Below are 14,083 nucleotides of genomic sequence, written 5' to 3' on the forward strand. Positions count from 1 at the left end.
TTGTGTCTCTTTCAAATGCTTTTAGCTACGCTTGGAAAAGCTTGCCCACTGCAATATTCCCAACAGTGGCAGTACAAACCATGCCCATCTGACATTCTCAGGCAGGTTCAACAAAATGCTATTGAAAGAAAAAACATATTTTATCAACCCATGTCTGGTCTATAGAGGCCAGTGTCCTGACTCAATAACTACTAGCTGTGGGGAGGGTTGACACCCATCGCCTCAGACCTCCCCCTTAAATCACAAACAGCAGCAAGAGAAGAGGGGTTCAACCAGTTATCTCTCTCTGTCTCTTCTATCTCCCTGTCTCTCTCTCCCTGTCTCTCTCTCCCTGTGTCTCTCTCTCCCTGTCTCTCTCTCTCTCTCTCTCTCTCTCTCTCTCTCTCTCTCTCTCTCTCTCTCTCTCTCTCTCTCTCTCTCTCTCTCTCTCTCTCTCTCTCTCTCTCTCTCTCTCCCTGTTTCTCTCTCTCTCTCTCTCTCTCTCTCTCTCTCCCTGTTTCTCTCTCTCTCTCTCCTGTTTCTCTCTCTCTCTCTCCCTGTTTCTCTCTCTCTCTCTCCCTGTTTTCTCTCTCTCTCTCCCTGTTTCTCTCTCTCTCTCTCCCTGTTTCTCTCTCTCTCTCCCTGTTTCTCTCTCTCTCTCTTTCTCTCTCTCTCTGTCTCTCTTCCATCTCCCTCTCTCTCCCTCCCTCTCTCTCCCTGTCTCTCTCTCTTCCTGTCTCTCTCTCTCTCCCTGTCTCTCCCTCTCTCTCTCTCTCTCTCCCTGTTTCTCTCTCTCTCTCTCTCTCTGTCTCTCTCTCTCTCTCTCTCTGTCTCTCTCTCTCTCTCTCTCTCTCTCTCCCTCTCTCTCTCTCTCACTGTCTCTCTCTCTCTCTCTCTCTCTCTCTGTCTCTCTCCTCTCTCTCTCTGTCTCTCTCTCCCTGTCTCTCTCTCTCTCCCCGTCTCTCTCTCTCTCCCTGTCTCTCTCTCTCTCCCTCTCTCTTCCTGTTTCTCTCTCTCTCTCTCTCCCTGTCTCTCTCTCTCTCTCTCTCTCTCTCTCCCTGTTTCTCTCTCTCTCTCTCCGTCTCTCTCTCTCTCTCCCTGTCTCTCTCTCTCTCCCCGTCTCTCTCTCTCCTGTTTCTCTCTCCCTCTCTCTCTCTCTATGTCCCTCTCTCTGTCTCTCTCTCCTCTCTCTCTCTCTCTCTCTCTCTCTCTCTGTCTCTCTCTCTGTCTCTTCTCTCTCCCTCTCTCTCTCTCTCTCTCTCTCTCTCTCTCTCTCTCTCTGTCTCTCTCTCACACTTCTCTCTCTCTCTCTCCCTGTCTCTCTCTCTCTCACTGTCTCTCTCTCTCTCACTGTCTCTCTCTCCCTGTCTCTCTCTCTCTCCCCGTCTCTCTCTCTCTCCCTGTCTCTCTCTCTCTCCCTCTCTCTCTTCCTGTTTCTCTCTCTCTCCCTGTCTCTCTCTCCCTGTCTCTCTCTCTCTCTCTCTCCTGTCTCTCTCTCTCTCTCTCTCCCTGTATTCTCTCTCTCTCTCTCTCTCTGTCTCTCTCTCCCTGTCTCTCTCTCTCCCTCTTCTCTCTCTCTCTCCCTGTCTCTCTCTCTCCCTGTTTATCTCTACACTCTCTCTCTCTCTATGTCCCTCTCTCTGTCTCTCTCTCTATGTATACACTCTCTCTCCTGTTTCACTCTCTCTCTCTCTCTAAACACTCTCTCTCTCTCTCTCTGTATGTATACACACTTCTCTCTCTCTCTCTGTATGTATACACACTCTCTCTCTCTCTCTCTCTCTCTCTCTCTCTCTCTCTCTCTCTCTCTCTCTTCTCTCTGTATGTATACACACTCTCTCTCTCTGTATGTATACACACTTCTCTCTCTCTCTGTATGTATACACTCTCTCTCTCTCTGTATGTATACACACTCTCTCTCTCTCTGTATGTATACACACTTCTCTCTCTCTCTGTATGTATACACACTTCTCTCTCTCTGTATACACACTTCTCTCTCTCTGTATGTATACACACTTCTCTCTCTCTGTATGTATACACACTTCTCTGTATGTATACACACTTCTCTCTCTCTGTATGTATACACACTCTCTCTCTCTCTCTCTGTATGTATACACACTTCTCTCTCTCTATGTATACACACTTCTCTCTCTCTGTATGTAAACACTCTCTCTCTCTCTGTATGTATACACACTTCTCTCTCTCTCTCTGTATGTATACACACTTCTCTCTCTCTCTCTGTATGTAAACACACTTCTCTCTCTCTCTGTATGTATACACACTTCTCTCTCTCTGTATGTAAACACACTTCTCTCTGTATGTATACACACTTCTCTCTCTCTGTATGTAAACACACTTCTCTCTCTCTGTATGTAAACACACTTCTCTCTGTATGTATACACATTCCTCTCTCTCTGTATGCATACACACTTCTCTCTCTCTCTCTCTCTCTCTCTCTCTCTCTCTCTCTCTCTCTCTCTCTCTCTCTCTCTCTCTCTCTCTGTATGTATACACACTTCATAAATGTCAAAGGCTTTTATTGACCATTTTTGAAGTTGATGCAAAGAGTCAATATTTGCAGAGTTGACCCTTCTTTTTCAAGACCTCTGCAATCTGCCCTGGCATGCTGTCAATTAACTTCTGGGCCACATCCTGACTGATGGCAGCCCATTCTTACATAATCAATGCTTGAAGTTTGTCAGAATTTGTGGGTTTTTGTTTGTCCACCCGCCTCTTGACTACTGACCACAAGTTCTCAATGGGATTAAGGTCTGGGGAGTTTCCTGGCCACGGACCCAAAATATCAATGTTTTCTTCCCCTTCGTTATCACTTTTGCCTTATGGCAAGGGTGTCACGTTCTGACCTTAGTTCCTTTGTTTTTGTCTTTGTTTTAGTATGGTCAGGGTGTGAGTTGGGGTGGGCAGTCTATGTTTGTTTTTCTATGTTGGTTTTTGAGTTCGGCCTAGTATGGTTCTCAATCAGAGGCAGCTGTCAATTGTTGACCCTGATTGAGAATCATACTTAGGTAGCCTGGGTTTCACTTTTGGTTTGTGGGTGTTTGCTTCCGTGTGAGTGTTTGGGCCATACGGTACTGTTTCGGTTTTGGTAAATTCACGTTCTCCTTAATTGTTTAGTGTTCTGAGTTTTAATTAAACATCATCATGAACACTTACCACGCTGCGCTTTGGTCCTCCTCTCTTTCTCCCGACGACAACCCTTACAAGGTGCTCCATCATGCTGGAAAAGGCACTGTTCATCACCAAACTGTTCCTGGATGGTTGGGAGAAGTTGCTCTCGGAGGATGTGTTGGTTCCATTCTTTATTCATGTCTGTGTTCTGAGGCAAAATTGAGCCCACTCCCTTGGCTGAGAAGCAACCCCACACATGAATAGTCTCAGGATGCTTTACTGTTGGCATGACACAGGACTGATGGTAGCGCTCACCTTGTCTTCTCCGGACAAGCTTTTTTCCGGATGCTCCAAACAATCGGAAAGGGGATTCATCAGAGAAAATGACTTTATCCCAGTCCTCAGCAGTTCAATCCCTGTACCTTTTGCAGAATATCAGTCTGTCCCTGATGTTTTTCCTGGAGAGAAGTGGCTTCTTTGCTACCCTTCTTGACACCAGGCCATCCTCCAAAAAATCTTCGCCTCACTGTGCGTGCAAACGCACTTACACCTGCCTGCTGCCATCCCTGAGCAAGCTCTGTACTGGTGGTGCCCCGATCTCGCAGCTGAATCAACATTAGGAGACGGTCCTGGTGCTTGCTGGACTTTCTTGGGCGCCCTGAAGCCTTCTTCACAACAATTGAACCGCTCTCCTTGAAGTTCTTGATGATCTGATAAATGGTTGATTTAGGTGCAATCTTACTGGCAGCAATATCCTTGTCTGTGAAGCCCTTTTTGTGCAAAGCAATGATGACGGCACGTGTTTCCTTGCAGGTAACCATGATTGATAGAGGAAGAACAATGATTCCAAGCATCACACTTCTTTTGAAGCTTCCAGTCTGTTATTCGAACTCAGACTTTGGGAAAGTTAATATTTGTGTCATCCTCAACTGTATACACACTTATCTCTGTGTTTTTGCTGTAGAACTGCAAGCCTGCATTAACATTTCAGCCCCAGTTATAATTCACACCTCTAAGTCACATCACACTCAGCTCACAGTCGTCTTCCTGAAAGACAAATTCCTGCCCAAGGATGCCAAGATTTTCATGCATCTGCATCTTTTTCCCCTGCCTGCCTGGCTCCCTGTATCCCAAATGGCATCCTATATAGTGCACTACTTTAAAAAAATATATATTATATATTTTTTTACCAGGGCCCATAGGATAGTGCAATATATAGGGAGAAGGGTGCCATTTGGGACACAACCTGTGTGTTTAATTTTTATATATATTTTTTAACCCATTTTTTCTCCCCAATTCCGTGGTATTCCATTCGATTCCAAGATGGCGTAGCAGTAAGTCGTCGTGTCGTGTCCCTTGTATATATCGTTTCTTTTTCGTTTTTACGTATTTTTCTTCGCATATCTCTTTAAAAACATTTTGCTAAACCTAAGCTTCCAAATACTCTCCTGCAACCCGCCTCACCCAATGTAGCTATTTTTTCCTAAAGTATTTATATTTACTTCGGAACCGGAACCCCTCAACTGAAGCTAGTAACCACCAGCTATGCTAGCGGTCTTCAGCTAACCGGTCATCAGCTAACCTTTATCTCGGAAAGCTCTCGCCAGTTCGAACAACGCGACACTAACCAGAGCATAACGGACCTATTTATTTTTCATTCCCGGATTCCCACCGCAAACGGAATATTTTTCAGCTGGATCTTCACAACTAGCTATCTAGCTAAACCGCAACCCCGGATGATTACTCCTGGCTAGCGTTTCCACCCACTTAGCTTGAAGCTAGCCCGGCCAGAGCACCTGTGCTACCACCGTAGCATACTCCTGGGCTGCAATACCCGGGCCCACGACCGGTCTATCGATGTCACCGCATGAAGAGGAATAAACAGACTCACCCCATCGCGACGTCCCCCAAAGGCTAACTCTCTAGCCCTTGCTATCTCCTTGCTTGCTAATTCGGCCTGCTAACTGCTAGCTTGTTTAGCTCCGGTCCGCTAACTGCTACCTTGTTTAGCCCCGGCCTACGAACTGTTACCTTGTTAGCACAGGCCTGCTAACGTCTGAATCGCCGCGTCCCAAACACTCACTGGACCCATATTTACTTTCTATCTCTTTTCGATTTTTAATTTGTTTATACCTTTCGGAAACCTGCCTCACCCAATGTGATACGGAATCGCTGTTATTTTTAATTTTTAGAACACACTCAAGAACCTCCAGAAGCTAACCAGCTAACTAGCTACAAGCTATTTAGTCATTGTTAGTTTTTTTTAACCTGGATAACACTTGCCAGTCCAGCTTCCCTGCCCCATCCACCGCTGCCCCCTGGACACTGATCTCCTGGCTACATAGCTGATGCACGCTGGACTGTCCATTAATCACGGTACTCCATTCTGCTTGTTTGTTTTATCTGTCGGTCCCGTTGCCTAGTCAATGCCATTTTACCTGCTGTTGTTGTGCTATCTGATTAGCTGTTGTTGTCTCACCTACTGTTTTAGCTAGCTTTCCCAATTCAACACCTGTGATTACTGTATGCCTCGCTCAAATGTCAATATGCCTTGTATACTGTTGTTCAGGTTAGTTATCATTGTTTTAGTTTACAATGGAGCCCCTAGTTCCACTCTTCATACCCCTGATACCTCCTTTGTCCCACCTCCCACACATGCGGTGACCTCACCCATTCCAACCAGCATGTCCAGAGATACAACCTCTCTCATCATCACCCAGTGCCTGGGCTTACCTCCGCTGTACCCGCACCCCACCATACCCCTGTCTGCGCATTATGCCCTGAATATATTCTACCATGCCCGGAAACCTGCTCCTCTTATTCTCTGTCCCCAACGCTCTAGGCGACCAGTTTTGATAGCCTTTAGCCGCACCCTCATACTAGTCCTTCTCTGTTCCGCGGGTGATGTGGAGGTAAACCCAGGCCCTGCATGTCCCCAGGCACCCTCATTTGTTGACTTCTGTGATCGAAAAAGCCTTGGTTTCATGCATGTCAACATCAGAAGCCTCCTCCCTAAGTTTGTTTTACTCACTTCTTTAGCACACTCTGCTAACCCTGATGTCCTTGCCGTGTCTGAATCCTGGCTCAGGAAGGCCACCAAAAATTCTGAGATTTCCATACCCAACTATAACATCTTCCGTCAAGATAGAACTGCCAAAGGGGGAGGAGTTGCAGTCTACTGCAGAGACAGCCTGCAAAGTAATGTCATACTTTAGCTTCAGAGTTTGTTCTGTTAGGTGACCTAAACTGGGATATGCTTAACACCCCGGCAGTCCTACAATCTAAGCTAGATGCCCTCAATCTCACACAAATCATCAAGGAACCCACCAGGTACAACCCTAACTCTGTAAACAAGGGCACCCTCATAGACGTCATCCTGACCAACTGGCCCTCCAAATACACCTCCGCAGTCTTCAACCAGGATCTCAGCGATCAAATCAAATCAAATTTTATTTGTCACATACACATGGTTAGCAGATGTTAATGCGAGTGTAGCGAAATGCTTGTGCTTCTAGTACCGACAATGCAGTAATAACCAACAAGTAATCTAACTAACAATTCCAAAACTACTGTCTTATACACAGTGTAAGGGTATAAAGAATATGTACATAAGGATATATGAATGAGTGATGGTACAGAGCAGCATAGGCAAGATAGAGTAGATGGTATCGAGTACAGTATATACATATGAGATGAGTATGTAAACAAAGTGGCATAGTTAAAGTGGCTAGTGATACATGTATTACATAAGGATGCAGTCGATGATATAGAGTACAGTATATACGTATGCATATGAGATGAATAATGTAGGGTAAGTAACATTATATAAGGTAGCATTGTTTAAAGTGGCTAGTGATATATTTACATAATTTCCAATCCATTCCCATTATTAAAGTGGCTGGAGTTGAGTCAGTGTCAGTGTGTTGGCAGCAGCCACTCAATGTAGTGGTGGCTGTTTAACAGTCTGATGGCCTTGAGATAGAAGCTGTTTTTCAGTCTCTCGGCTCTCGAATGTGCATCTGTAGAAGTTTGTGAGTGATTTTGGTGACAAGCCGAATTTCTTCAGCCTCCTGAGGTTGAAGAGGCGGTGCTGCGCCTTCTTCACGATGCTGTCTGTGTGAGTGGACCAATAAAATTTGTCTGTGATGTGTATGCCAAGGAACTTAAAACTTGCTACCCTCTCCACTACTGTTCCATCGATGTGGATAGGGGGGTGTTCCCTCTGCTGTTTCCTGAACCTCCTCTTCCTCCTCACCTCACTTCCTCACCTCCTCCCTGTAGGCCGTCTCGTCGTTGTTGGTAATCAAGCCTACCAAGCCTACCATCAAGCCTACCACTGTTGTTTCGTCCGCAAACTTGATGATTGAGTTGGAGGCGTGCGTTGCCACGCAGTCGTGGGTGAACAGGGAGTACAGGAGAGGGCTCAGAACGCACCCTTGTGGGGCCCCAGTGTTGAGGATCAGCGGGGAGGAGATTTTGTTGCCTACCCTCACCACCTGGGGGCGGCCCGTCAGGAAGTCCAGTACCCAGTTGCACAGGGCGGGGTTGAGACCCAGGGTCTCGAGCTTGATGACGAGCTTGGAGGGTACTATGGTGTTGAATGCCGAGCTGTAGTCGATGAACAGCATTCTCACATAGGTATTCCTCTTGTCCAGATGGGTTAGTGCAGTGTGGTTGAGATTGCATCGTCTGTGGACCTATTTGGGCGGTAAGCAATTTGGAGTGGGTCTAGGGTGTCAGGTAGGGTGGAGGTGATATGGTCCTTGACTAGTCTCTCAAAGCACTTCATGATGACGGAAGTGAGTGCTACGGGGCGGTAGTCGTTTAGCTCAGTTACCTTAGCTTTCTTGGGAACAGGAACAATGGTGGCCCTCTTGAAGCATGTGGGAACAGCAGACTGGTATAGGGATTGATTGAATATGTCCGTAAACACACCGGCCAGCTGGTCTGCGCATGCTCTGAGGGTGCGGCTGGGAATGCCGTCTGGGCCTGCAGCCTTGCGAGGGTTAACACGTTTAAATGTCTTACTCACCTCGGCTGCAGTGAAGGAGAGACCGCATGTTTTCGTTGCAGGCCGTGTCAGTGGCACTGTATTGTCCTCAAAGCGAGCAAAAAAGTAATTTAGTCTGCCTGGGAGCAAGACATCCTGGTCCGTGACTGGGCTGGATTTCTTCCTGTAGTCCGTGATTGACTGTAGACCCTGCCACATGCCTCTTGTGTCTGAGCCGTTGAATTGAGATTCTACTTTGTCTCTGTACTGACGCTTAGCTTGTTTGATAGCCTTGCGGAGGGAATAGCTGCACTGTTTGTATTCGGTCATGTTACCAGACACCTTGCCCTGATTAAAAGCAGTGGTTCGCGCTTTCAGTTTCACGCGAATGCTGCCATCAATCCGCCATTTCTGGTTAGGGAATGTTTTTATCGTTGCTATGGGAACGACATCTTCACTGCCTCGTTGTCTGTATCCGCTACGGAGCCGCAGTCAAACGACCACCCCTCGTCACTGTCAAACGCTCCCTAAAACACTTCTGTGAGCAGGTCTTTCTAATCGACCTGGCCCGGGTATCCTGGAAGGACATTGACCTCATCCCGTCAGTTGAGGATGCCTGGTCATTCTTTAAAAGTAACTTCCTCACCATTTTAGATAAGCATGCTCCGTTCAAAAAAATGCAGAACTAAGAACAGATACAGCCCTTGGTTCACTCCAGACCTGACTGCCCTCGACCAGCACAAAAACATCCTGTGGCGGACTGCAATAGCATCAAATAGTCCCCGCGATATGCAACTGTTCAGGGAAGTCAGGAACCAATACACGCAGTCAGTCAGGAAAGCTAAGGCCAGCTTCTTCAGGCAGAAGTTTGCATCCTGTAGCTCCAACTCCAAAAAGTTCTGGGACACTGTGAAGTCCATGGAGAACAAGAGCACCTCCTCACAGCTGCCCACTGCACTGAGGCTAGGTAACACAGTCACCACCGATAAATCCAGGATTATCGAAAACTTCAATAAGCATTTCTCAACGGCTGGCCATGCCTTCCGCCTGGCTACTCCAACCTCGGCCAACAGCTCCGCCCCACCCCCGCAGCTCCTCGCCCAAGCCTCTCCAGGTTCTCCTTTACCCAAATACAGATAGCAGATGTTCTGAAAGAGCTGCAAAACCTGGACCCGTACAGATCAGCTGGGCTTGACGATCTGGACCCTCTATTTCTGAAACTATCCGCTGCCATTGTCTCAACCCCTATTACCAACCTGTTCAACCTCTCTTTCATATCGTCTGAGATCCCCAAGGATTGGAAAGCTGCCGCAGTCATCCCCCTTTTCAAAGGGGGAGACACCCTGGACCCAAACTGTTACAGACCTATATCCATCCTGCCCTGCCTATCTAAGGTCTTCGAAAGCCAAGTCAACAAACACGTCACTGACCATCTCGAATCCCACCGTACCTTCTCCGCTGTGCAATCTGGTTTCCGAGCCGGTCACGGGTGCACCTCAGCCACACTCAAGGTACTAAAGATATCATAACCGCCATCGATAAAAGACAGTACTGTGCAGACCTTGCCAAGGCTTTCGACTCTGTCAATCACCATATTCTTATCGGCAGACTCAGTAGCCTCGGTTTTTCGGATGACTGCCTTGCCTGGTTCACCAATTACTTTGCAGACAGAGTTCAGTGTGTCAAATCGGAGGGCATGCTGTCCGGTCCTCTGGCAGTCTCTATGGGGGTGCCACAGGGTTCAATTCTCGGGCCGACTCTTTTCTCTGTATATATCAATGATGTTGCTCTTGCTGCGGGCGATTCCCTGATCCACCTCTACGCAGACGACACCATTCTATATACTTTCGGCCCGTCATTGGACACTGTGCTATCTAACCTCCAAACGAGCTTCAATGCCATACAACACTCCTTCCGTGGCCTCCAACTGCTCTTAAACGCTAGTAAAACCAAATGCATGCTTTTCAACCGATCGCTGCCTGCACCCGCATGCCCGATTAGCATCACCACCCTGGATGGTTCCGACCTTGAATATGTGGACATCTATAAGTACCTAGGTGTCTGGCTCGACTGCAAACTCTCCTTCCAGACTCATATCAAACATCTCCAATCGAAAATCAAATCAAGAGTCGGCTTTCTATTCCGCAACAAAGCCTCCTTCACTCACGCCGCCAAGCTTACCCTAGTAAAAACTGACCATCCTACCGATTCTCGACTTCGGCGATGTCATCTACAAAATGGCTTCCAACATTCTACTCAGCAAACTGGATGCAGTGTATCACAGTGCCATCCGTATTGTCACTAAAACACCTTATACCACCCACCACTGCGACTTGTATGCTCTAGTCGGCTGGCCCTCGCTACATATTCGTTGCCAGACCCACTGGCTCCAGGTCATCTACAAGTCCATGCTAGGTAAAGCTCCGCCTTATCTCAGTTCACTGGTCACGATGGCAACACCCATCCGTAGCACACGCTCCAGCAGGTGTATCTCACTGATCATCCCTAAAGCCAACACCTCATTTGGCCGCCTTTCGTTCCAGTACTCTGCTGCCTGTGACTGGAACGAATTGCAAAAATCGCTGAAGTTGGAGACTTTTATCTCCCTCACCAACTTTAAACATCAGCTATCTGAGCAGCTAACCGATCGCTGCAGCTGTACATAGTCTATTGGTAAATAGCCCACCCATTTTCACCTACCTCATCCCCATACTGTTTTTATTTATTTACTTTTCTGCTCTTTTGCACACCAATATCTCTACCTGTATATGACCATCTGATCATTTATCACTCCAGTGTTAATCTGCAAAATTGTAATTATTCGCCTACCTCCTCATGCCTTTTGCACACATTGTATATAGACTCCCCCTTTTTTCTACTGTGTTATTGACTTGTTAATTGTTTACTCCATGTGTAACTCTGTGTTGTCTGTTCACACTGCTATGCTTTATCTTGGCCAGGTCGCAGTTGTAAATGAGAACTTGTTCTCAACTAGCCTACCTGGTTAAATAAAGGTGTTCTCAACTAGCCTGCCTGGTTAAATAAAGGTGTTCTCAACTAGCCTGCCTGGTTAAATAAAGGTGTTCTCAACTAGCCTACCTGGTTAAATAAAGGTGTTCTCAACTAGCCTACCTGGTTAAATAAAGGTGAAATAAAATAAATATAAAAAAGTATCCAATTGGTAGTTACGGTCTTGACTCATCGCTGCAACTCCCGTACGGACTCGGGAGAGGTGAAGGTCGAGAGCCGTGCGTCCCCTGAAACACAAACAAACCAAGCCGCACTGCTTCTTGTCACACTGCTCGCTTAACCTGGAAACCAGCTGCACCAATGTGTCGGAGGAAACACCGTACACCTAATCACCGTGTCACCGTGCACTGCGCCCGGCCCGCCACAGGAGTCGCTAGAACTTGATTGAACAAGGACATCCCTGCCGGCCAAACCCTCCTCTAACCCGGACGACGCTGGGTCATTTGTGCGCCACCCCATGGGTCTCCCGGTCGCTGGAGGCCCCAGCCTGTGTGGTTCTGTATGATCTCCGAGCTGGAGTCATGTGATCCTGGATCAGTGTTGAAACCAACCCAGCTGTCGGCCTCCTTTCTGGCTCACTGCTGCAGATTAATGTCCCAGAAATAGGCCTCCATCTACTGTCCCCTGGATGGAGGGAAGGAAGGAGAGACAGAGAGGGAGATGGGTGGAGGAAGAGACAGAGCCCTGTGGAGCTTGTCTCTAAGAGTTTGGAGCAGCTCTGTAGAAATGATCATTCTGCAAGCAGCATAATGTGGAGGTGTTTGGACCAGGACCTCCAAGTCTCAGAGTGCGTCCCAAATACATGGAGTGTAGTACTTTGGTCAAAAGTAGTGCACTATTGCCATCTGGGATGCAGTGTTGGTCTCAGGCCCTGGCTAGCCTTGGTGCCCAGTGCTCTGCTCTGGGACACATAACACTCACACTCATATGACGTTCTAACTATTGATTAGCCCAGTAGTCACGGTCGGTTGACCTTGACAATAGCACTTTGGTCAGAGTTAATTGGCAGGCTGTGATAAAGTGTATCTGATTGGTATGTTAAATGCCTTGACAGAGTTGACGTCCTAATACATGGTTTGTCCCAACATCTCTTATTACTCAGCGATCTTACGTGGAGTTAGAGCTTCTCATCCAACACAGGAGTGCATTTGATGATGTTATTAATTAGAGAAAGAGTGACAAGAAAATCACTATGAGACATTGTGCCCCCAGATGATACTGACAGCCCCAATCTGGGGGTCCGGCTCATGGACTATGTATTTTGGTATGTAGTACTGTCAACGTAGTGGGCTGGTGTTGTATCTGCCGAAGGTCTAGCTGGTATTTGAATGTGTTTCTCGTGTGGGAGGTCATTGGCAGCCCTGTCGGCTTTGTGATACTCCTTTAATTTTTTCTTCTTCTCCCAATGGAAGGAATCAGTAAAAACTCTGTTCTCCTTCTTTTCAGAAATTGTGGACCACATAGAAAGACTCCAAGTGCTGAAAGAAATAGTGAGGAAGTTCCCTGCAGTGAACTACGAGGTGTTTAAATACGTCATCACTCACCTGAACAGGTAAGAGACAACCCTGTGACCCTAGATCAGAAACAGTCTCAGCTTCAGCTGACTGATACTGGGTGCAATTTGAAGTATGTCTGAAGTAAGCTGCAAAGTATCCATGATGTTTGTTATGTGACCATAGTCATAGAAACAAGCATGTCATACAGTTGTGTAGTTGGACCGGGCCGTGTTCAGTAGGGATAAAACGTAGTGATACGTGGAGATGCTACATGAACATAATTCAGTTCTGTTGTGATATACACGGAGTATACAAACATTAAGAGCACCTGCTCTTTCCATGACAGAGACGGACCAGGTGAAAGCTTTGATCCCTTATTGATGTCACTTGTTAAATCCACTTCAATCGGTGCAGATGAAGGGGAGGAGACAGGTTAAAGAAGGATTTTTAATCCTTAAGACAATTGAGATGAGGGTGAATGGGCAAGACAAAATATTTAAGTGCCTTTGAACAGGGTATGGTAGTAGGTGCCAGGCGCACCGGTTTGTGTCAAGAATGCAACTCAATATTAGGAAGGTATATTTAGTGTACAGCTACTGTTCTGGAGACCAGAGTTGTCTGCACTCCCCTCTAATTGAGTACCTGATTCTTTATTTTTTAAATAAAGTACAAAATAAGTATGGTTGGAATAAATCAGGGAAATTGTGTGTTTCCCCAGGGTGAGCCAGCAGAGTAAGACCACCTTGATGACAGCCGACAATCTATCCATCTGCTTCTGGCCCACACTGATGCGTCCCGACTTTGAGAACAAGGACACCCTCTCCACTACCAAGCTCAACCAGTCTGTCATCGAGTCCTTCATCCAGCAGGGCCACTACTTCTTCTACAGCGGAGACATCCAGGAGAGCTCCAGCACCGAGAGCACCCCACCACCCCACCACTGTCACAGCATGGTGGAGGCCCTGAGGCCCCTGCAGCTGCCCCCTCCTCTTCAGCCCCAGCAGATCCAGCACAGTATGTCCCTACAGCCTGAACCACTCATATAGACCCAGGTGGGGTAGGGGTAAGGCTGGGCTAGTGGGGGGACATAGGGTGATGTGTCCTCCTCTCCCCTCCCTTTGGTGTCCCTGCAGCCTGAACCACTCATATAGACCCAGGTGGGGTAGGGGTAAGGCTGGGCTAGTGGGGGGACATAGGGTGATGTGTCCTCCTCTCCCCTCCCTTTGGTGTCCCTGCAGCCTGAACCACTCATATAGACCCAGGTGGGGTAGGGGTAAGGCTGGGGTGGGGGACAAGGCTGGTGTCCCTGCAGCCTGAACCACTCATATAGACCCAGGTGGGGTAGGGGTAAGGCTGGGCTAGTGGGGGGACATAGGGTGATGTGTCCTCCTCTCCCCTCCCTTTGGTGTCCCTCTGACTGCAAAACAACAACATTACTAAATGATCAACTTTGTTCTCT

At 47.4% G+C, this 14,083-nt stretch overlaps 1 protein-coding gene across 1 annotated transcript in view; it reads left to right on the plus strand.

The window, feature by feature from the left end:
- LOC124046629 (rho GTPase-activating protein 5-like) overlaps window positions 1-13,863 on the plus strand; it is a 98,544-nt gene extending 84,681 nt beyond the window's left edge. Inside the window, 2 exon segments of the mRNA XM_046367232.1 lie at window positions 12,575-12,680; window positions 13,343-13,863. Of these exon segments, the coding sequence (XP_046223188.1) occupies window positions 12,575-12,680; window positions 13,343-13,670 (434 nt within the window). The 3' untranslated portion in view covers window positions 13,671-13,863.
- The last annotated feature ends 220 nt before the right edge of the window (window positions 13,864-14,083 follow it).

This window comes from Oncorhynchus gorbuscha, linkage group LG10 (assembly GCF_021184085.1).
Source record: "Oncorhynchus gorbuscha isolate QuinsamMale2020 ecotype Even-year linkage group LG10, OgorEven_v1.0, whole genome shotgun sequence".
Taxonomy (NCBI): domain Eukaryota; kingdom Metazoa; phylum Chordata; class Actinopteri; order Salmoniformes; family Salmonidae; genus Oncorhynchus; species Oncorhynchus gorbuscha.